At 34.8% G+C, this 23816-nt stretch overlaps 1 protein-coding gene across 1 annotated transcript; it reads left to right on the forward strand.

Annotated features, from left to right (window-relative positions):
• The first annotated feature begins 1053 nt into the window (after window positions 1-1053).
• LOC121375597 (lipoyl synthase, mitochondrial-like) lies at window positions 1054-22327 on the forward strand. Its single transcript, XM_041503131.1, has 11 exons — window positions 1054-1164; window positions 4901-5070; window positions 9586-9679; window positions 11103-11183; window positions 13027-13183; window positions 14481-14538; window positions 17294-17422; window positions 17761-17906; window positions 20127-20197; window positions 20692-20803; window positions 21956-22327. The coding sequence occupies exons 1-11, from the start codon at window positions 1093-1095 to the stop codon at window positions 22066-22068; spliced, it is 1203 nt and encodes a 400-aa protein (XP_041359065.1). The 5' UTR covers window positions 1054-1092; the 3' UTR covers window positions 22069-22327.
• Window positions 22328-23816: the final 1489 nt, after the last annotated feature.

Here is a 23816-nt window from a genome sequence, read left to right on the forward strand (position 1 = left end):
AAACAAAAGTACATAAGACAAAGAAACACAACAACAACAAATAATAATAATAATAATAATAATAATAATAATAAAAATAAAAATAAAAAAAATAAAAAAATGGAATGAAGGCAGGAAAATGGAAAACATTCATAAAATTAAAGCAAGTAGGAAGATCAATTTTCTTTGTTTGACTTTGATGTTTAAATGTTCTCATATTAATTTTTATGTTTATTTTTGGTATAATATCCGCCCGGTCCCCTCCATTATTATTTTTAGTTAGGGTTAGGGGTTAGGGTTGGGGTTGGGGGGTTGGGGGTTGGCGTTGGGGTTGGGGTTGGCGTTAAGGTTGGGGTTGGGGTTAGGGTTAGGGGAGGGAGGGACCGGGCGGATATTTTTCCAGCTGAACTATATCCGTAACATACCAAGAATGTCTGTGTACTTCTTAATATTATCTATTAAAATAATGCCATTCATTGGTAAAAAAAACCCAAAACAAAACAAACCCACCTCACCTACTACACTGACTATCATCAGAATAGCACTTGACAATGCGAGTAGGTCTATCATTGTTTGCCAGCGCTTAAAATTAGCAAACTTGACATAAAGACAAAATATTAAATATAACAGTTTACAGAAGCTGCTTTTTAAACTATAATTTTCAAAAGAAGAGATGCAGAAAAATAATCTCAAAATGTTCAAGAAAGAAAAGCAAAGATAAAAAGATAGAAAGACAAAAACATTACCATGTCAGTGAGAATGAGCTTATCGTGCCAATCACATGTGTGACGTGGGTCGATTTTGAGCGTATACGGTATAGAGTACTCAGTACACGACGACAGATGTTCGGCTGATATTTTTGAACTATTCGAATGCACGTGTGTTAATTCTCAAATGCAAATATTTATGCGTAAAAACCCCCATTTAAATCTGCCATATCTAGAATGGTGTTTTTTTTTCTTCTTTTAAAAAAAAGAAAAAGAGAAGAAGAATACATTAAAGTATCAATTTACCTGACGTAGTAGAAACCCACAAAAATTACATTTCAGTTACGCGTGTAACGCATTCGAAGGCAGCCTATAATAAAGATGTCTGCCTTTTGAAAACATAAAGATGTCTGCTCTTTTAAAAACATTAGTTCAACGATCATTAGGAGTAAATTATTACAAATACAAATGTATACAGGTATGACTGACAGTGTTTGAGTTTATGATACGGCAGTGGTGTTTCAACCATCAAAGATGTTTTTTTTTTACATGCGATTTCACGAGTTATGGTCAATGTGTATTAACTTTTATTCTGTTTTCGTCAGTCACTTATTGTTGAATTGATAACAAATCAACATTAAAGAGTGTGGGAAAATGTGTGTGTATAATATTATTAGTTACGCAGTTTTGCCAGGGCATACAGGATTGTACGCCCCTTCAAATTCTGTATTTCCTGAGGCGAAGGTCCATTTTTTAACATTTTGACATTTATTGGACCGCTGGTGTTTAATAGCAAAAACAAGCGTGTGTTTTCTGCCCAGATTTCAGGCAGAAACGATACAACTATGGAATTAATTATTTTGTGGCGAAATATGAGATGTACCAATAAATATAAACACTTACTGTATAAAGAACACTTCCCGAGTTACGTTTTACGCATAAATACAGTTTGTCCAAATAGTAATCCTGCATTAATCCAATTTTCAGTTACGAACAAAATCTTGAATATTCCCACCAGCCACTATAAGCACATTAAAAATGTGATTGAAAACTGTTGGCGGAATAGGATTATTTTTACAATTAATCATCTCAGGTTCACGAGTGTCTTCCACAATATACGATATTTAATGGAATATCACGTTTAATAACAATAATAATAATATAAAATAAATAATAATAAATAAACTAATTAATTAATATTAAAAAAAAATCTATAATTAATAAATTAATAATATTAATAATAAAAACTAAATAATAAAAAATTAATTAATACTTAATTGATAAATAATAATATAATAATAAATTACTGAATAATATTAGTAATTATAATAAATAAATAACAATAAATAAATTATTGGTTTAATGATAATAATTAATTAATTTAATTATTAACTAAATAAAAATGTGCTTTTTAATTTTTTTAAAGTTTCCTTTACACACACACACACACACACACACACACACACACACACACACCTTTTCCCAGAACTTGCTATAAAAGATTAATAGAAATATTATGAAAGATTAATGAAACTTATAATAGTGTTTTCCCTAGCTTGTTTTAGCATGGTGCAGCACCATGCCTCAATACTCTAGCGCCATCTTGCCTTAATCAGCACTATGCTGCCCTGAGCTTAAACAAGCCTTTTTCAGTAATTAATTCTAAAATTGCCTTTATAAAACTCCCAAAAAGGTATTATTAATGAATGAAGTATGCCTTTTATATATTTTGCCATTCATTTATTAAAGCAAACATATAAATTACATTAGTGTTTATTTCAATTAATTTTTGTATATTTTTAATGAAAAACAAGTGCCCCGAAAATGGTGAAAATGCCCCAAAAGTGTTTGGTCTACCATGCCGTGTGTAATTTCTAGGGAAATCACTATATAATAAAAGATTTTTTAGGTTGGGGGTTGTGTAGGTTAAAGGTAGAATAAACTCAAACGAGATTTGTGTTGGAAAGATGCATACCCGGACCACCAACACATACCGACACTTTAACAAATGAAAAACGCATAATTTTAGAGTTAATAAAAAAACATGATTATTCATGCTAACTGGGGGCAGCCATTTTGTTTCGTTTTTGTGACGTCCAGTGGTATAGCTTGGGGCGAAGTGACGTCAGCTCCGTCCATCTGCTCTATGCACAGTGTAAACAAACGCTCTAATTTACGACAAAGCGCTTCGCTTTCATCAACCTGACTTGTAAAACAACATAAATGACTTGATAGTATAATAAACTATTTAACTAAATATATTTCAATTTGCATCAATAGAACGAAATGGAGTTATAGTATTTTTCTTTTTTAAAAAATCCAAAGAAAAACATGCATATTATTAGGCCTATTAGTATGCTATGTTCGAGCAAAAACAACCACTCACGATACCCAAGTGATAATTTTCTTTTCTTTGGGACTACGTAATTGGTCAGTTTTGTGATTTTAGATGGGAAAGTCTACTTAAGCAAGGGTTTTACAGAATTACTTACAGTAATAATGCAGGGCGGCTGGTAATGTCCATTACGAATAGAGGGGTATCTGTGTGGTTATAACACAATACCCTGTGATCTCAATAAAAGAGGCACATCTTTTTAGTGTGTCTAGACACAGTGTCTGGGGACCGTCTAAATATACACCTGCCAATCAGGAACCACAGGTGCAGGCCACGGAAAGAAAAGACCAATTAACCAAGAAAACACTCTGATTATTATATCAGTACATGGGTTAATTTATGTACAAAACATAACACAGTTATTTCAACACTTTGACAATGGTGGTTTATTTTGTTACTGGCTTACTGGGATATCCATTATGACAGAACATTGCGATGCATCCGCAAAAATCAGGTATGTTTTGTTTCTTCAGTTCGAAGACTAATTCTTGATGTGTCACATTAGGTATTACGTAACCACCAGCTCGCCAGAGGGCGTATTCATTAGGATGGTACAAAATGGCTGCGCCCATTATATATAATAGCCGTCACATTTAACCGTTTTATTAATTAACTATAAGATTATACTTGTTGGTATTAAGCAATAATGTGCATTATATATCGTTGAATATGCATACCAGGTCAAATGCCTTGATTGTCCCTTCCTTTAATTAAAAAATATTTATAATAATATTTTTTTAAAACTGAATAAAAACCTTAAAATAAGTTATAATAACCAGTGATTATAACTAAAAAAATTAAAACAAAAAAGAGCAAAAATTAATAATAAATAATTAAATAAATAAAACCCTTAAAATAACTAATGACCTGCAATAATAATTAAACAAAGAAAAAAACCTTTGAAACACATGTAACTAATGGCCAGTAATGATAATATTAAGAAAAATTCTAAAGGAAATAATAAGTTTTAAAAAAGGAAATAAATGAAAGCCTTTTATAAGTAATGACCTGTACTAACAATAATTTTTTTTTTTTTAATAATAATAAAAAAGAATAATACCCCCCCCCCCCCCCAAAAAAAAAAAAAAAAAAAAAATGCCATAAATATTAATAATGCATATAATGCAACCCACACAAAGCACATATATAGAAACAAAAATAAAAAAATGAATAATCAGTTCCATTCAGTTCCGAAATATTTATTGGCTGTACGTAAAATGTTTGATACGAATACTTGTTGTTCCACCATATTTTCATTCCGCATTTTCGATGTGCCAGGATAAAAATAACTTTTAAATATGAAAATGTGTCATCGTCAAACATCTAATCCTGGAAAGGTTACCAAAGGTATTGTAATTAATATTTTAGTCTAAAATTTATTAAAATATGTTGTTGTACAATGTATGTGTCGAGGCTCTTAAATAAAGCACATATGCCTGATTTTATTAAATCGTGATTGCAAATGGAAAATTCGACCCAATGGATAAACGTTACGGCACAACAATAAACATAACAATAATAAATATCGTGCTGGAGACGTTTATCTTGATGAACTAGTGGTAAGACTAAGACTAAGTCTGAGGTACTGGGTTCTTGGACCGATGCTGGCTCACACCGAGCGTGTTTTAATGACTTAAGATGTGTATGGCCACTACACTGACTTCTCTCTCACTAACCACTTACCCACTGTCCTGGACACAGAGCCCAGATAGCTGAGGTGTGTGTCCATGACAGCATGCTTGAACTATAAGCATGGAAATAAGAAAAAAGAAGTTCTAAGAGTGTAGGTTATAATAATGTTTTTCTCCCTGTATACCAGCAGGTTGCGGGACTGTTCAGTAATGATTCTTCAGTGCTGTATCGCAGTCTGTCTGATGACCAGAAGGAGAGGCTGTCCAGTGGTCCAGATCTGGAAGATTTTCTTACAGGCAATGTACCACTAAACCCATATGAAGGTGAACAAGGGATGAAGAAAATTAAAGGAGAAAGGTTTGGTGGTCTTGTCATTTACTTTTTATCATTGATATTAATTGTGTACTCAATATAACATTGCAAGGTTTTCTTTTTTTACTACTGTACAAACTGCAGGGCCATCAGAGCCAGAGGTGGTGGTGGTGGGTGAGCTCAAAGCCCCCCCCCCCCCCCCCATATACTATCAAATTCAAGCATACTTAACCTATAATATCCATGAAGACACTAGGAACAAAATTTGTATCAAAGTATGTGTTGAAAAGATGGAAAATATGCTTTGAGGGGTGGGGGGGAGGTGTTCGACCCCAAATCCCCCTCACCTCCACTCGCACCTGCTGTCTCCCTCCAGACGATGTTTCCCTTCCATGTACAAAAAAGTCACAGAAATAAAATGCTTGCAGTGAAACACAGCAGTAGCCATTCCAGTGCTGTGTACAATGTTGGTGGTCAACACTAAAATTCAACTCTTCTAAACAGTAATTATTGGGTTATAAAATTCCAAAGAGCAACTGATCACTGTCTAAAAATGGCTAATTTTGTGATTCAGATGCCAAGAAACCACGTTTATGGCCATTCATTATTAAAAATTTTCACCAAGGAACATACCCCTGGACACCCTAGACGTCTCAGAATCTGATCACTGCTGCCTTCTACATAACCAGTGAGATGTAGTACATTTAAGGCCATCATAATAAAAACATTCTTGGTGTGAAATACTACATAAAATAGTCCTTAAAATTGTTGTTTAAAAATTACTAATTTTGCGATTCAGATGCCAAGAAAAGGTGTTTAATGCCATCCAATTAAAAACAAAATTCCCATCTAAATGAAAACATGCTTGAGTTATACATGTATTACTATAGTTTAAAAAAAATGTTGGTTTGTTTTTAAATGGCTAATTTTGTTCACAGGGGAGCATACCTCTGCACCCCCCTAGATGTCTCGAACCCTGATCACTTTCCCCACCCCCTCCCCACTTAACCGATGAGGTCAAGTGCGTTTAAGGTCTTCTAAATGAAAACATTCTTGGGGTAAAATACTATTTAAAATAATTCTTAAAATAGTTTTAAAATTGTTGTTTAAAAATTGCTAATTTTGTTATTCAGATACCAGGAAAAGGCATTTAATGCCATTTAAATTAAAAACCTTCCTGAGTTTGCTGCATTGTAAGATTTTTTCGACTAATAAAATATTTCTACGATTAAACTTGCATATTAAATATATTTTCTTGTTTAGAATATCATTGTCTGTATATTGAATGTGTTTCTGATCGTCTTAATATTTGTAAGAAGCCCAAACTAGATTTTGTCTTTTTTAGGAAATAAAATGAAATTTAACCTAGTACAAATATTAGAACGATCAGAAACACGTTTAATATACAACAACTAATATTTTATGCAGAAAAATGTATTTGATATGTAATTAGAGTCGTCAAAAAGTGTCTGTTAGTCGATAACATCTTAAAACTTGCAGCAAACTCAGGAATGTCCCTTTAATATTCACAGAGGAGCATGCCCCTGCACCCGCCCACAAGTTTTGGGCACTGCGCATCCTCGGGCAAGGCACTTCGTGTCATTCTTAATCACTGTCCTGATCATTAGCCCCTCCACTTTAAAAAACACTTTGATGGGCCTGCTGTGCCATGGATATGTAGCTAGTAATAGTAATATTTTCATCTAGAGCATTATATATACTCTCTCTCTCTCTCTCTCTCTCTCTCTCTCTCTCTCTCTCTCTCTCTCTCTCTCTCTCTCTCTCTCTCTCTCTCTCTCTCTCTCTCTCTCTCTCTCTCTCTCTCTCACACACACACACACGTCAAAAATTTAATTGCATGGTCATAAGCAGGCCTTCTAGAATACGGTGGCTCGATGCCCAAGGCCAGTGTTTTTTGGATTCGGCCAGTAAAAGTTACTTTGTGCAATCCCGATGGCAAGTGGTTAAAAAAAAAAAAATACAACGCTACGTCCTACAATCATACAAAAACAAAAGAAACATCTACAAGTCATTTCTTTCAATTTGCTATCACATGCAATATTTCACTAGCAAATAGTCAGCCACCAGTAATCTCTGACCCATCCATGACATCAATATACCTACTGATATAACTTTAATAAAGTTATAAAGTGTAAACATTGGAAAAACAAAGTTCCTTATCTCGCCTTTATGTGAAATTCTTTAATCTCATTGGTTGTTTGCCATTGGACAAATCCCTTATACCCCCGTGGGCGGAGCCAAATTCTCTTATACCCTGTCTGTAATTTCCAACAGTTTCCAGCCACCCCAGTTAATGCTAAAACAATAATTAGATTATAAATAACATTGATAATCAATCAAGTTTTTTTAATTTTTTTAATATCGTCTGTTTCAGACAATTTCGTATTACAAACATTTGAACTTAAAAACTCGTTTATCGATGGAACTATTTTTCATTACTGGCATGTGGTTTCATTCGCGTCCGCGTGGTGTGGCTCCGTTAATAAATTGTTAACAATTATTGTTTGGCGTTATTTTGATTATTTGGCTATATGGTTTAACATGTCGGCAAGATAAATTCTTTGTAGAAGCATCTCTCGGGGTATATGGCTTTTTATGTACCCTCTGTGTGCTCTTTTACCCCCTCGCCTTTGGCTCGGGGTAAAAAAATGGTACATAAAAAGCCATATACAGCGATGAAAGTTCGCCGCCTTTCGGCGGAATTCCACCTTTTTGTTGCGCCAAATTTTTTAATTTTAATTCCGCCCCTTTTCAACTTTCATTCGTTCCGCCTAAAATTTCCGGAGTTTAGATCCAACTTTAGATCTAACATGGCTGCGCCCATTGTGGCTGCCATATTTGCTTATTCGCCATTGACCAGATTTGTCTCGCGAAGTATCATCTGCGCGAGACCAATGCGCAGATCGTATACATTGGTCGCGTCATGTTGGACAAAATGGTGATATTGTTTGCGAATGCATTGAAAATCTGTCCATTGTTCGGGATTTTGTGATTTCAATGGGATGTCGTACAAAGTTCTTGATCGGTCAGCGGACACCCCCTTCGAACACACACCCCCCCCCGGCGCTGTCTACGCCAGCGCGTCCTCGGCCAAAGACATATCCATAATTTGGTAAAATTATTTCAGCCCTTTTTGGGAAAAGTCACTTTCATCCCTGCATATACCCCTTGTTATGCTTCTACAACTTATATTGTTTTTCGCCGCCATTTTGTTTTTTTTACACTGAAATCCAAAGATTTGTTACTCTAATACTAATAATATGCAAAACGGTAACCAGTCTTTTATTAGTTTTAAAGGTTGCATGTCACTATTTACAAATACTTTAAATGTGTAAATTATTAATTTAATTTATAAAATATGACATAAATTGCAAAAACATTTTTTTAGTACCCAAATTGAAAAATTACTAATAATGTGGTGTGTGTGTGTGTTGGAGGGGGGAGAGGGTAAGCCTTAAACTGCAATACATGTACACTTTATGCTAATTAGGCAAGTGAATTTTTCACCATGGCCAGTGAATTTTCAAATCCACTGGCCATATGGCAAGTGAATTTTAAAAATATTCTAGAACTATTGCATAAGTGATGATTTTTGCTTACTCTCATCAGTTATTCTGCAATTCGTAAGAAAATATTAGATACATTTGATCATGTTACCACTGCTGATAATTTTTAAACAATGGAAGTTGTAGTGTTCTTCATTACAATTCTGTCTTGGGTACTAAGTAATATTCACACCATCTTTATACAATGAAAATTACATTTATTGGCAAGTGATGTTGTTTCCCTTGTGGAAGATAGAAGGAAGGAAAATGGTTTATTTAACGACACACTCAACATATTTTATTTACGGTTATATGGCGTCGGACATATGGTTAAGGACCACAAACATATTGAGGGAGGAAACCCGCTGTTGCCACTTCATGGGCTACTCTTTTCGATTAGCAGCAAGGGATCTTTTATATGCACCATCCCATAGACAGGATAGCACATACCACGACCTTTGATGTACCAGTCGTGGTGCACTGGCTGGAGCGAGCGCTTTACCACTGGGCTACATCTCGCCCTTTGTGGAAGCTAGAAATAAAAGAACCTACATTATGGGATCACTTTCAAATATTTTAATTCTCTTTCTATAACATTAACCCCCCAAAAAGAGAAGCCATTTGTACTTTGATTGGTTCACGCAAACAACAGCCTGTGATTCGCTCTTTTGAATGACAGACCATATAACAATAACAATAACCCTACTGAAGTTTCTTCATTTTAAAATAATAGTAAAATAATAAGTAAACATATCGTAACCTATAAGTTATTGTCTTCTATTTTCACTTTTTAGGTTATGGTCAATTAAGTCTTAAGTCAAGGCCTGAAAGATAGAAATACATTAACAATAGGTTTTACTGGCGCAAATAGATTTGATTAGCCAGTCAAATTTCACATGATATGAAGAGTGAATTAGAATGATGGTTTTATGCATGTTTTCTGTACTACATAACAGAAGAATATCCTGATGTTAGTTTTATACATGTTTTTCAGAATGAGATTGCCAAAATGGTTACGGACCAGTATTCCCATTGGAAAGAATTACAACAGGCTGAAGAATTCTCTGAGTGAATTGTCTTTACATACGGTTTGTTTTAAATTAATAACTGCTAACAAGTTCACAAAAAACTGTTATTTAAAAAACCAACAAATTCTGGAATTCTGGATTTTTAACTCTTTCCCTCCCATTCTCGATGTGACCGGCCTTCGTAAACACAGCTGTCAAAATTCACAGGAGTTATCTATCTTGATTCTGTGACTGCTAGAACAAAGTAGAATAACAATCGAACATATCCAGTGTATTTTGTTGACTGTTATTCATATTTAAGTTGTTATCACATGGGAGACATTTAGTTCAGTATCACGTTGCGATTTACTATGCAAGTTTCAGAGATCGCCACACAGTTTTAAAATATTAAACAGTACTTGCTAATCAATTTTCAATTTACTGGAAATATTGCTAATTAAGATCTTGATAGCAAAATGTTCCCTGTCACAGTACTGAAAATAAAACAAAAAATGGTATAAATTTATGTAAACAAAATCGATGACATAATGTGCACATGGGTTTGATTTCTTGATATTTGTTAAATATTTCTTTTAAAACATGTTGGACATTATTATTTAATGAAAGTTGAAGATTTTTAAAGGATATTATTGCCAAAAATAACTAATAATACAAACTTGAAGAAGATTATGGTTGGGATTACTTGTCATCGATTAAAAGTGAAAATAAACCTTGTCAAAGTGTCATAAACAATGACGTCAAGATCGTGATCATAGGGTTTTAAAAATTTGAATTAAATATTATTTGGGTAATTACTAAAATCCCCTAAAATATTACACATATCAAGAGAGTGTTACATTATTTGTTTTCTTACAACTGGAGGTTGAAAAATATGGGTTCAAAATTACATATTTAATGTTGGAAACGTGCCACTGTTTGTCCAAACTAATATTCTCTGTCCAAAACTTAAGATATGGTTTTGGTTGATACTTTGCATACATTCTGAATGGGAATCACCATTTTAGACTGTTGTAGGGCCAATCTGAGTACCCCTGACCACCAATATTAGAAAAGTTCTGGATTTTTTGTGTAACCCACTTTCATCTCGGACAGAGACAACCAGTACTTGAATTAACACTGTAAAAAATAATTTGTCTCACCAATCTAATAGCGAGTAACTTTGAGACTCCAAAACAACTTTAATAAATATATTCTACATTTTGAGTACACCAACTGAAAGTATGTCAGTATGTGAGAGAGAGAGAGAGAGAGAGAGAGAGAGAGAGAGAGAGAGAGAGAGAGAGAGAGAGAGAGAGAGAGAGAGAGAGAGAGAGAGAGAGAGAGAGAGAGAGATTGGTGCAAAAGTTACATTAAGAAGAAGGGATGGATAAAAAAAAAAATTGAAATATTTCTAACATACTTTATGCCCTTATGTCAGTTCATAATACTCATTAACCGACAGCTGTATGTATATAATGTTATTATTATAATATTTGTATTGCAGGTTTGTGAGGAAGCAAAGTGTCCGAACATTGGAGAGTGTTGGGGTGGAGGTCAGCATGGAACAGCTACAGCCACCATAATGGTGAGATCACAGATACCAAATGCCTGGTGATAACACATTACATTTGACACTATCAGTGGTATTTTCTCTGGGACCGTAACTGGTTATATGGTAATCAGTATATTACAAATAATAGCAGTTACCATAATGGTTAGTGAATGAATGAATGCTTAACGACACCCCAGCACAAAAAATACATCGGCTATTGGATATCAAACTATGGTAGAGGCAAAACTTAGTAATGGTCAACATCAATATAAAAATTCAACAGTAAATGGTTATATGGCAATTAGTATATTACTAATAATAGCAGCCACCATAATGAAGAGATCCGATAACAAACACATGGTGATGACACATTGGTGAGATCACAGATAACGCATTACACCATCACAGTATCTGGTTACCGTATTTTCCCATGTATTATGCGCACCAGTGTATAATGCGCACCCCCCACTTTGAACGTTTATTCCAAGAAAAAAAACATGAACTACAATATAATGCGCACCATTTTTTTAAACCACAAAATCGACAGTGAATGCAAGATGTACCGTTTTCCCCGTCACCAAAATTAACGAAAAGTGAAAGAAGCGATATATTCAAGAAACCAAGAAACAAAACTTAAGTTAGGTATTTGAGTACATAGACCTACATGTCACATTAAACAAAGGCTAGTACTTGCGTACTTACATGTCACAGACTCAAACGTGCATAAATTAAAACAAAGTTATATACCCCATACACTGTAAATGACTAATAAATATATGAAAACAAAAATATAGCATATTACATTTTGTTCTCGTGGCTAACGTGAATGCGCAAGATTTCTAAATTTATAATAGTGTGGTATATTTCCGGTTTGCCGGAAATGGCCGAATTAAATCTCATGGAAATTAAAAATATTTACTGTCCAGTTTTGTAATTTTTGTGCACTTTTTGGCGAGGTATGGATACTTTTGTAGATTAATTTTGCATTTATTACAACCATCACAAGTGAAAAGCGATTTTTAAGAGGGTTTTGGCGTTTCGTTGTGATGAACACTGTCAGTAACCTGTAAAGTACCGTAAACTACCGATCGGCGATTTTTCATGGGTGATCGCTGGACATTTTTAAAAGATATTTTTTCTATTGCTATGTATAGTGCGCAGCGCACAACCATTTTTAACCTGTATTTTCTGGAAAAAAGTGCGCATAATACACGGGAAAATACGGTATATGAAAATCAGTATTACTTATAATGGTAGCAACCATAATGATGAGATCACAAACACTGTGATAACAAACACATGGTGATAACACATTAGTGAGATCACAGATAACAAACACATGGTGAACACTTTACACCATCACAGTAAATGGTCATATGGCAGTCAGTATATATTACAAATAATAGCAGCCAGCATAATGGCGAGATCACAGATACAAAACACAGTAACTGCATCCATGGCACTCATTAAAAACATAACATATTTTCGAGGACTTTTGTCTTCTTATTTTTGTCTTTTAGAACAAATTGCAATTGAATATGGGTTGCTGCCTAAATACTGATGTTTAAATTTGTTTTACAAATACAAACAAATGTGAAAAATCGCATTAAAACTGTAAAATTCAATATTTAAAAAAATAAATCCTGTTTAAAATGTATATTTGTTATTTAATAGTTATTAATTTTGTTCTCTGCACCAGTCATGTTGACAAATAATAGTATGCTTAACTATCTAGAATACTTAAACATGAGTTCTGTGTCATGTTTCCTGCAAGAAATAACTGGTATGATTTTTTAAAAATTTGTTAGACAAAATATTCTTAGGTTAACTACCTATCTCCTGTATGTCATTGATTTAAATTGTCTCTTTAATGTAGGTCCTTGGTGACACATGTACCAGAGGCTGTCGATTCTGTTCAGTGAAAACAGCACGGAACCCTCCGCCCCCAGATCGAAATGAGCCACTGAAGACGGCCCGTGCTATTGCATCATGGGGCTTAGACTATGTTGTTCTCACATCAGTTGACAGAGATGGTAAGTTACTTACTAAGTACGCGTATATTTGGTTGGTAGGTTTTAATGCAATCTGATTTAAATTAGCTCTGCTGGTCTACCAGTAGATCTAACAGCATTGCGTGGACTCCGATGTCCAGGTGACATTTCATCTATAAATAACAATTTAAATATCGATCAATTACACTTCGCTTTTTATAGCGTTATTCGTGAGCATACAAATTCTAAAAATATCGGGCGAGACTATTTATACAATAGGTGAACTTGTTGGTCTTTTTCAACATTAAAAAACAGGGGGAAAAGTGCAGTAATAAACTCTGGATTGTATACTAGTATAAACAGATTTTATGGCTATACCATCATGGGTTTTTGTTTTGTCTTGAAACAAATTTTATATAAAATTTTATATTGAAATTAGTTTCCGGCATACTTCGTAATTCACCCGAATCATTTCGTATACCCTTGGCATAATCCCAAATGTTTTCAAATTCTTTTCAAATCACTGGCATGAGCTCCAACTAGGTGCTGTTAGATCCACAGGTAATAGTAATTAACCAGTGGAGCAAATTTTAATTAGACTGGTTTTAATGTGCCCATTCAGAGCAAGCTGTTGTAGCACATGCCTGTTATGAGTGCAGATGTCGACTTTCCTGGCTCCTTCGTCCAGGACAGGAAAAGGTTTGGGGTGGGGGTGGGTGAGAGGGGACTGTCACACTGGCATGTGGATAGGAACACAGGCAGCCTGACCAGGGTCTGTAGCGGGCGGTATGTGTATTTGTAATCCGGTTCACTTTATATTGTGACTTTGAAATGGTGAAATACCCTCTAAAAATAGACTAAAACTCGACTTCATAACTGTTACTTCTCAGACACACGTGCGTTTTTTTAAAATATGAGAAATGCATTTTGTGAGATTAAAAACACTAGGATGACCCAAAACACTAGGATGACCCAAAACACTTCGAATGTACGAAAATTGATTATCTAAACAATAAAATCTAAGTAAAGTATGATTTAAGTTATCAAAAACGGTTATAATAGTCAAAAATATGTGTTAGTTTTTAAAACTAGGGTATGTCCCTTTAAATAATGGTGCTTTGTAATTTTTGACGCTATATGTTTCGTATTAGAAAATAGATATGTTGTTAATATTCATCTAATTATTTGTTGTAAAAGATGTAGTGTTTTTAACACTGACCTCAGTAATAAACTGATCTTATTAAAACAATAACGTAATATACCACAGTGAAAAGAGACAATTTAGTAGACACAAAAATAATACAGTTAAAGAATAAAATATTTTAATAATATATTTCAGATTTACCTGATGGTGGTGCTATTCATATTGCTGAAACCGTTAAAGAAATTAAAAAACTGTGAGTATCTATATATGAATTGTTTGTCATTTAAAAAAAAAATATTGATGTATAAATCACAAAATCCATAAATTCAACGGCAGTGGAAGGTGTCATCTTTGTCACCTAACATAGAGATGGCTATGAGCTGGCTATCCACACTGCGGTCATATTTTAAGGGGAAATCCCAGTGTAAGATAACCTCATCACATCTAAATGTTCCCATGCTAAGCATGGTTTACATCTAGTCTTTTCTTTATAAATCAGGAAATGTTAGCGAGGATAAAATATTTGCGAATTTAGTAAGACTTTACAAAATATTAATATTTTATAACAAATAAACATATATGGATATGCTAGCACAATGTAGACAACAAATGAAATGAATGTAACTACCATATATATCATATTTTTTTTTTTTATATACATACATGTATATATGAAATATTATAAAACAATTAGTTATACATGTACACACAATCATGTTATAATTTTATTATTATTGTACATTCAAGGCACCCCAGCCTCGGCATTGCCAGTGATCTGGGGTCATAAAGTTTTTAAAAAATAAAAAATTATGACATTAAATTTAAAGAGACATACAAGAGACTGTTCCGAAAAACTTTTGTGTGATTGTTTTGTTAATGATTAACTGAACACACAACGCCGGTTACATACTATCGATTAAACTATAGTTAACATTTAATTCACTTCAGCCAATATTTTTATTGTCTGATAAAGCCAAACTTGGAAAAGTTTTATGTTGCTAATATTTTACTTATTTTGATGTTGCTAAATTTTAAGATCACTAATATTTAATTTTTTACAGTATATAAGGAAGGAAGGAAGGAAATGTTTTATTTAACGATGCACTCAACACATTTTATTTACGGTTATATGGCACTGAACATATGGTTAAGGACCACACAGATATTGAGAGAGGAAACTTGCTATCACCATTTCATGGGCTACTCTTTTTGATTAGCAGCAAGGGATCTTTTATATGCACCATCCCACAGACCAGGTAGTACATACCATGGGTTTTGATATGCCAGTCGTAGTGTACTGGCTGAAACGAGAAATAGCCCAATGGGCCCACCAACAGGAATCGATCCCAGACCGACTGCGCATCGAGCAAGCGCTTTACTACTGGGCTACATCGCGCCCTACAGTATATAATTATATAAGATTATAATTAGAGTTTATCTTCATATTAATTGTGTTACTCAGTGAATATTATACTTTGATGCATACCACAGTATGACTATATTTAATTATTAGTCCCTTAAAGGTAGACTAAACTCCAACAAGAGCCTTATGTGTTGGAAAGATGCATACCCGGACCACCAACACATACTGACACTTTAACAAATGAAAAACGCGTAATTTTAGAGTTAATAAAAAACCATGATTATTCCTGCTAACTGGGGGCAGCCATTTTGTTTCGTTTTTGTGACGTCCGGTGGTATAGCTTGGAGTGAAGTGACGTCAGCTCCGTCCATCTGCTCTATGCATAGTGTAAACAAACGCTCTAATTTATGACAAGGCGCTTCGCTTTCATCAACCTGACTTGTAAAACAACATAAATGACTTGATAGTATAATAAACTATTTAACTAAATATATTTCAATTTGCATCAATAGAACGAAATGGAGTTATAGTATTTTTCTTTTTTTTAAAATCCAAAGAAAAAAAATGCATATTATTAAGCCTATTGGTATGCTACGTTCGAGCAAAAACGACCACTCACGATACCCAAGTGATAATTTTCTTTTCTTTGGGACTACGTAATTGGTCAGTTTTGTTATTTTAGATGGGAAAGTCTACTTAATCAAGGGTTTTACAGAATTACTTACAGTAATAAAACAAGACGGCTGATCGATTATGATTAGAGGGATGTCCGTGTGGTTAACACACAATACCCTGTGACCTTAATAAAAGAGGCACGTCTTTTTAGTGTGTCTAGACACAGTGTCTAGGGACCGTCTAAATATACACCTGCCAATCAGGAACCACATGCAGGTACAGGCCACGGAAAGAAAAGACCAATTAACTAAAAAAACCACTCCGATTATTATTTCAGTATGTGGGTTAATTTATGTACAAACCATAATACAGTTATTTCAACACTTTGACAATGGTGGTTTATTTTGTATTAAAAGTAATATATAATTGTTGCTGGCTTACTGGGATGACTATTATTACAGAATATTGCTATTCATCTGCAAAAATCAGGTATGTTTTGTTTCTTCACTTCGAAGAATAATTCCTGACGTGACACGTTAGGTATTACATAACCACCAGCTCGCCAGAGGGCGTATTCACTGGGATGGTACAAAATGGCTGCGCCTGTTATATATAATAGCCGTCACATTTAACCCTTTTATTAATTAACTATACGATTATACGTGTTGATATTAAGCAATAATGTGCATTATATATCGTTGAATATGCATACCAGGTCAAATGCCTTGATTGTCCCTTCCTTTAATGGTCTAACCGAAGGGTACTATAGGTTTTGGCTCCTTCTGTCTGTCCCACATACAATTTTCTGGACTTTTTTGCATAATGCCTCAAGATATTGAGCTGAAATGTTTTGTATAGCTTTATAATATACAGTTAAAATTCAACTTTGAGTCTCATGGCAAATTACCTAAATTACCTATTTTTGACAGAGTTGTGTCCCTTGAACTTAGGAGATATTTAAATATGCCCAGCAGTGGCATGTATTGCTTTAGCAGTAATCTCAGAAAGGTTGTTTCATTTTACTTTACAGAAATCCTAAGATTTTGGTTGAGTGTTTAACCCCTGATTTCCGTGGTGACCTGAAGGCGGTTGAAATGGTTGTCCAGTCCGGTCTTGATGTTTATGCTCACAACGTGGAAACGGTGGCCGATCTACAGAAGTTGGTATTTTCTCTTGGATCCTTGATGGTTGCTTGCTGAGAATTTAAATTTAAAATTTCCACGAGTTCAGCAAACTTATACGAAATAAAAAATGGCATGTGAAGAATATAAGAATAAATATTACAGATTTGTATGTGACACCAGGACCATCTATGCTCAGTCATTATCTGTTCTCGAGCATGTGAAGAATATAAAAATAATTATTTCAGATTTGTACATGACCCTAGTCGTCTATTCATGAGCATGTGAAGAACATAAGAATAATTATTTCAGATTTGTACGTGACCCCAGTCATCTATTCACGAGCATGTGAAGAACATAAGAATAATTATTTCAGATTTGTACGTGACCCCAGAGCCAACTATGCGCAATCTTTGTCTGTTCTTGAGCATGTGAAGAAGGTGAAGCCAGACCTCATGACCAAGACGTCCATCATGCTGGGACTTGGTGAGACTGATGAACAAGTGATGGATGTTCTGAAAGGTACTAACATCTTAATACTGGCCTTGTGCTTATAATAAAACTTTCATAAGTCTTGACTCAGGTCTGTAATAAGGTTTTGAAACATTTGACATTATGACATTGAATACAAATTGCATGCATGTGATTTGAGTCTGGACTCTAAAGTGTTATAAGAGAGTGGGACATAGTCAAGTCGCAAAACATTCGCTTGATGTGCGGTCAGTTTAGGATCAATCCCCGTTGGTGGGCCCATTGGGCTATTTCTTGTTGTAGCCAGTGAATGATCAGGGTTAGCTCTGGCGAAATAATTTCATGAATAATTGACGTTTTGTTACAAAATAAATGGGTTTCTTCAGTTTTTAAAGTTTGGTAGATAATTTGGTGAAATTTTCTTCTGACGATAACTGATGTGTCAAAGGCCGCGATATGTGCTATCCTGTCTGTGGGATGGTGCATATAAAAGACTCCTTTCTACAAATGGAAACATGTAGCAGGTTTCCTCTCTAAAACTATATGTAAAAAATTACAAAATGTTTGACATCCAATAGCCGATGATTAATAAATCAATGTGTTCTATTGGTGTCAGTAAACAAAACAAAGAAACACCAAAGTGTTATAAGCACTGGCCCAGATCTGTATATTGTTGTGGGGAGAGATGTAATTCAGTAGGAGAATGTTTGCCCAAAGTGTTATAAGCACTGGCCCAGATCTGTATATTGTTGTGGGGAGAGATGTAATTCAGTAGGAGAATGTTTGCCCAAAGTGTTATAAGCACTGGCCCAGATCTGTATATTGTTGTGGGGAGAGATGTAATTCAGTAGGAGAATGTTTGCCTAAAGTGTTATAAGCACTGGCCCAGATCTGTATATTGTTGTGGGGAGAGATGTAGTTCAGTGGGAGAATGTTTGCCCAAAGTGTTATAAGCTCTGGCCCAGATTGTAATTCAGTAGGAGAATGTTTGCCCAAAGTATTATAAGCACTGGCCCAGATCTGTATATTGTTGTGGGGAGAGATGTAATTCAGTAGGAGAATGTTTGCCCAAAGTGTTATAAGCACTGGCCCAGATCTGTATATTGTTGTGGGGAGAGATGTAATTCAGTAGGAGAATGTTTGCCTAAAGTGTTATAAGCACTGGCCCAGATCTGTATATTGTTGTGGGGAGAGATGTAGTTCAGTGGGAGAATGTTTGCCCAAAGTGTTATAAGCACTGGCCCAGATTGTAATTCAGTAGGAGAATGTTTGCCCAAAGTATTATAAGCACTGGCCCAGATCTGTATATTGTTGTGGGGAGAGATGTAATTCAGTAGGAGAATGTTTGCCCAAAGTGTTATAAGCACTGGCCCAGATCTGTATATTGTTGTGGGGAGAGATGTAGTTCAGTGGGAGAATGTTTGCCCAAAGTGTTATAAGCACTGGCCCAGATTGTAATTCAGTAGGAGAATGTTTGCCCAAAGTATTATAAGCACTGGCCCAGATCTGTATATTGTTGTGGGGAGAGATGTAATTCAGTAGGAGAATGTTTGCCCAAAGTGTTATAAGCACTGGCCCAGATCTGTATATTGTTGTGGGGAGAGATGTAGTTCAGTGGGAGAATGTTTGCCCAAAGTGTTATAAGCACTGGCCCAGATTGTAATTCAGTAGGAGAATGTTTGCCCAAAGTATTATAAGCACTGGCCCAGATCTGTATATTGTTGTGGGGAGAGATGTAATTCAGTAGGAGAATGTTTGCCCAAAGTGTTGTGAATTGTAGGATCGATTGCACTCAGTGAACTGTGACTGATTATCAAAGGCTGTGATATGTGCTGTCCTGTCTTGCAATAGTGGTACATTAGGCACTAAATGGTCATCGTTTAAAAATGTCCAGAAGTGTCCATTAAATTTATCTTTTGTTATTCCAGAGTACATGTTAGTGTCGGTCATAACTGTATCATGCTCATTTTCTTATGTCTGTTGTTCACTGTTTTATTCATCACACATAAATACAAGTCTCTTTTTTTTTTGATAGTAGATGTTGTATTTCAGTCTTTTATGTACTGTTTCATCAATTTCAGCCTTAACCACATGTTTTGTTGTATATGAAATACAGCCATATTGTTATTTTCTTATTTCAGTCATAACCATGTTATTTTATTATTGGAGTCATGAATGTCTTCTTTTTTGTTTTTATTTCATAACCCTTTCACATGGTTTTCTTATATCAGTTCTAAGTTAATGTTATTATTGCTGTGTTTGCATTGTCAGATCTTAGGCGGATTGATGTTAACTGTCTCACTGTCGGACAGTACATGCAGCCAACAAAGAGACATCTCACAGTAAGAGAAATTATTTTGATATTCTGGCATTTATTTCAACATACAATTCTTTCTTTCTAGTGAAATTCATCAATCAATCAACTTAGTGTAGAAATATTCACATAAACAAAGAAACTGTTGGTGAATTATGCAGATCAGATTTGACTTTATACTATGGCACATTCTATTTCATTTTCATTACTTCCTGCACCCTGGAATAAAAAGCATCTTAAGGCTCATTCTTATTCTTGTTACTGTGCTGTTTCTAAGTATTTGTTGGTGAAGATGAGACAAACGCCTAAGCTTTCTTTTTGGTACATCGTCTAATTATAGCCGATGCAGTTTCAGATCTGATGCTTTTATTTTCTGTTCCACCACAGATTAGTCAAGTATAGTAATAAATAATATTACAAATCCACTGTCAAAATAAACTTAGTATTTAGTACCGAAAAAAACTTTTTATTTTTAAATTTTAAATTCCCTGTTACTGAAGAAGATGCAACTTGCCATTTCAGGTAAAGGAATATGTACATCCTGATAAGTTTGCCTATTGGGAACAGGTTGGAGATCAGCTAGGATTTAGCTACACGGCCAGTGGCCCACTGGTTAGATCATCCTATAAAGCAGGTAAACTATCGTGTAAATAGTTACATTTACAATACTTCCCTTTATTTTGTAATTATTATCATAGTCAAGATTATATGCCCTTCAATAATTCTGAAGTTTGTTTTTTGGATAACTTCACATTCACTGTTTGAGCAATATAAGATACAAGACAAACAAAAACAATTTGCATTGTATATATTGCTGCCCCCCCCCCCCCCCCCCCCAGTTTTCACTAATCTGGTCTGGATATCCCAACAGACAATTTGGGGTGGGGGGGTATTTATGACTACTCTCTCTTCTCATGGAGGAGGCCTGAACATGGTTTATAGATTTTATTTTCCTGTTTATATCCAAGTAAGGTTCAAAGTCTGTTCTGGTCACACACCTGGGTTCACTAGCTGTTTGTCATGGACAGTGTGTCAAGTTAGTTACTGGTTTGGTAAAATCTTCCGTTGTACACAGGCTACCATACTTCGGCACTGGGTGTGTAGGACATTTGACCGAATAAGAAGGTGGGGAGGCCAGATGGGCCCAACAGGAGAGGTCTGGTCAAGTATTCATGAAAAGAGAGAGCTGCCCCAAGTTCAGCCAGCGAACATTTCGCTAACATTCGCGAACTATTCAATTGGTTCCCACCATGACCATTTGGATTTAACATGAAGTGCATAAACCAGTCTAGCGGAAACTGGTCTGGCTAAATGCAGCTATTGTTCTGCTTGGTCTGGCTGAATGCAGCCCTGGTGTACATTCATCTATTTTTCTTAATGAATATTTTATGTAAATTTAAAGCACACCCAGTGAGTGTATTTATATGGTTCTAAGCAAATACGTACAAAGGAGGACATTTTTGCCTATGGTTAAATTTATCAGGAAATAGTGATAAAATAGGCTTCTAAAAAAATGTATGGATGGCAGGAATTACACTAGGTTTAGTATGGCACATTATTGATTTTTAAAAGTCATGATGAAGTAAAGTGTATTTTTATAGCTTTGATGTTACATATAATTAGGAGTGTTTCACAGTCCCAGGAGGGCTTTTGTTAATATCTGGCATCAAATATAGTTGACGTAATTATGTGTCACATTTTTACAGTTAGTGTAAATGTTATTTACATACCCTAAAGCAAACCATACATTTAGTCTTAATAAGAAATATTTTACTTTGCCTTTCAGGTGAATTTTACATCAAGAATCTATTGAAAAAACATCAGACAAATAAAATGGACAAGATATCTTTAAATAAAGTACATAATAGTTCATCAGATCAGTCAATATCCATTACATGATTGTTGCATGTGGAATCTTATTTTGACACGTTTTTAAAAAGCTGTTACAACTGTCAAAACTGGTGTTTGATCATACATATTATTTGTGTGCATGTTATTTGACCATATGAGGTCATATAGTGCTAGAACACACTTGGGTGAATTTTTAAAAGAAGAATGATTTCAAACATTTGTAACTGCCAAATGCATTCAGACTGTGATAAAACCAAATATGTTGAACTTTATAATCTCATGGTGCAATAAATGTTCATAAGCCTGTTGTTAATGTTGTTGCTCACCATGTTCTTTTGTGAGGTGTGTATGTATGGGGGGTGGTGGTGGTGGAAAGAGTTATTTATGACATCTCTTCCTTCTCATAGAGAAGGCTTGAAACATCCCTGTCCCTTGTACTCTCTTTTATGTAATACCCGAACCCTCCTCCCCACCCCCAACAGGATGTACATACGTTATGGATTGCCCTCATCTCCTTCCCCTCAGAAGGAAGAAGAATTGGGAAGCAAACCCACAGAAACTTAATGAATGTTTATTTCATCCAATGTGTGTATTACCTCACATACTGTATTATTAATTTGATATTTGACAGTCAAATATGACTATTAATGCAATCTTACCACTAAATACACCATCAAAGTCCATTAATACATTTAACCAAAGACTGGTATCCCATGACCTTTTTAGGTGACATTTCATTCAACCTACCAAAAAATGATGGATGTTTGGCCAAAATAAGCTGGCCTGAAAACGTTTCACTGTGTATTTCCATCATTCTACTCACAATATTAGTTATAATCCATGTAAAATGTGAACAGAACCCTACATAGCTGTTGATAATAATGCAGATGAATAAACGTTACCCAGAATTGGGTATTTCCCTTCAATTGGGGGAAAAAACCAGCCCCCCCACTCCAAAACAAAACAAGGGACCCGTACGCCTGAGGGTAACGAGAAAATGTTTTGTTAAATTTTCAAACCTGTAGGCCTATCTCGCCTTTTTTTCCTCTTTATGAAGATAAGACCAACACGAAAGCATGTCATTATAAGACTGCAGTTTGTGATAGACGTTAAAGAATTTGCGTTCATGACTGTTTTTAGTGTTAAAATTATAACAAAATGTCATTTTAATGCAATTCATGACATATATTTTTAGCAGAATAAAGATAACTTTTGTTTTTGAAAATTATCTGTGTGATTAAAATAAAAAGCAATAGCAATACTCAGAACAGTGTGTAAAGTTGTTTTTATGTGCATGTGCGTCTAAAATAAAGGCGTTTAAAAATTATTTCACTCATGATTTTTTTTTTTAATAACTGGTATCTTGTTTATTGTCATCTATATATCTCAGGCGCTTTGTTTGTTCGACACGAACATGGTGAATAATTGTTGTGTGAAGGGGTGGATCTAATTTTCTTACACACCCATTGGTGAGAACATCATTTGTTATTTTTGATAACACATACTTGTTAACATGTACGTGTGTTAACAATTTCAAGACATATGACTGGCTGCTCCAAGGTGATGTCCAGGTCACCAATGCCATTCATCCAATGGAAAAACAGCACAGTCGAAATCGATTACACTGTGATGTATAGTTAACCTGACAATCATTTGTCTGTGACGCGTAACTTAGCTACAAGCGGAAGGGCTGTAAATAACTTTTGAGTCGAAAAAGATGTTAAAATTTGCTTAAAACCTGATTTTTGAGGATATGTAAGAAATAAAATAATGCATTCGTGTCCGTTGGGTACCAT

The sequence above is a fragment of the Gigantopelta aegis genome, chromosome 6 (assembly GCF_016097555.1).
Source record: "Gigantopelta aegis isolate Gae_Host chromosome 6, Gae_host_genome, whole genome shotgun sequence".
NCBI lineage: Eukaryota > Metazoa > Mollusca > Gastropoda > Neomphalida > Peltospiridae > Gigantopelta > Gigantopelta aegis.

Coding starts and splice junctions, on each gene's coding strand:
- LOC121375597 (XM_041503131.1), top strand. CDS start 1,093: ATGTCTGCTCTTTTAAAAACATTAGTTCAACGATCATTAGGAGTAAAT. Junction 9,680..11,102: donor GTGAATTGTCTTTACATACG/GTTTGTTTTAAA, acceptor TTTGTATTGCAG/GTTTGTGAGGAAGCAAAGTG. Junction 17,907..20,126: donor AGTGATGGATGTTCTGAAAG/GTACTAACATCT, acceptor TTGCATTGTCAG/ATCTTAGGCGGATTGATGTT.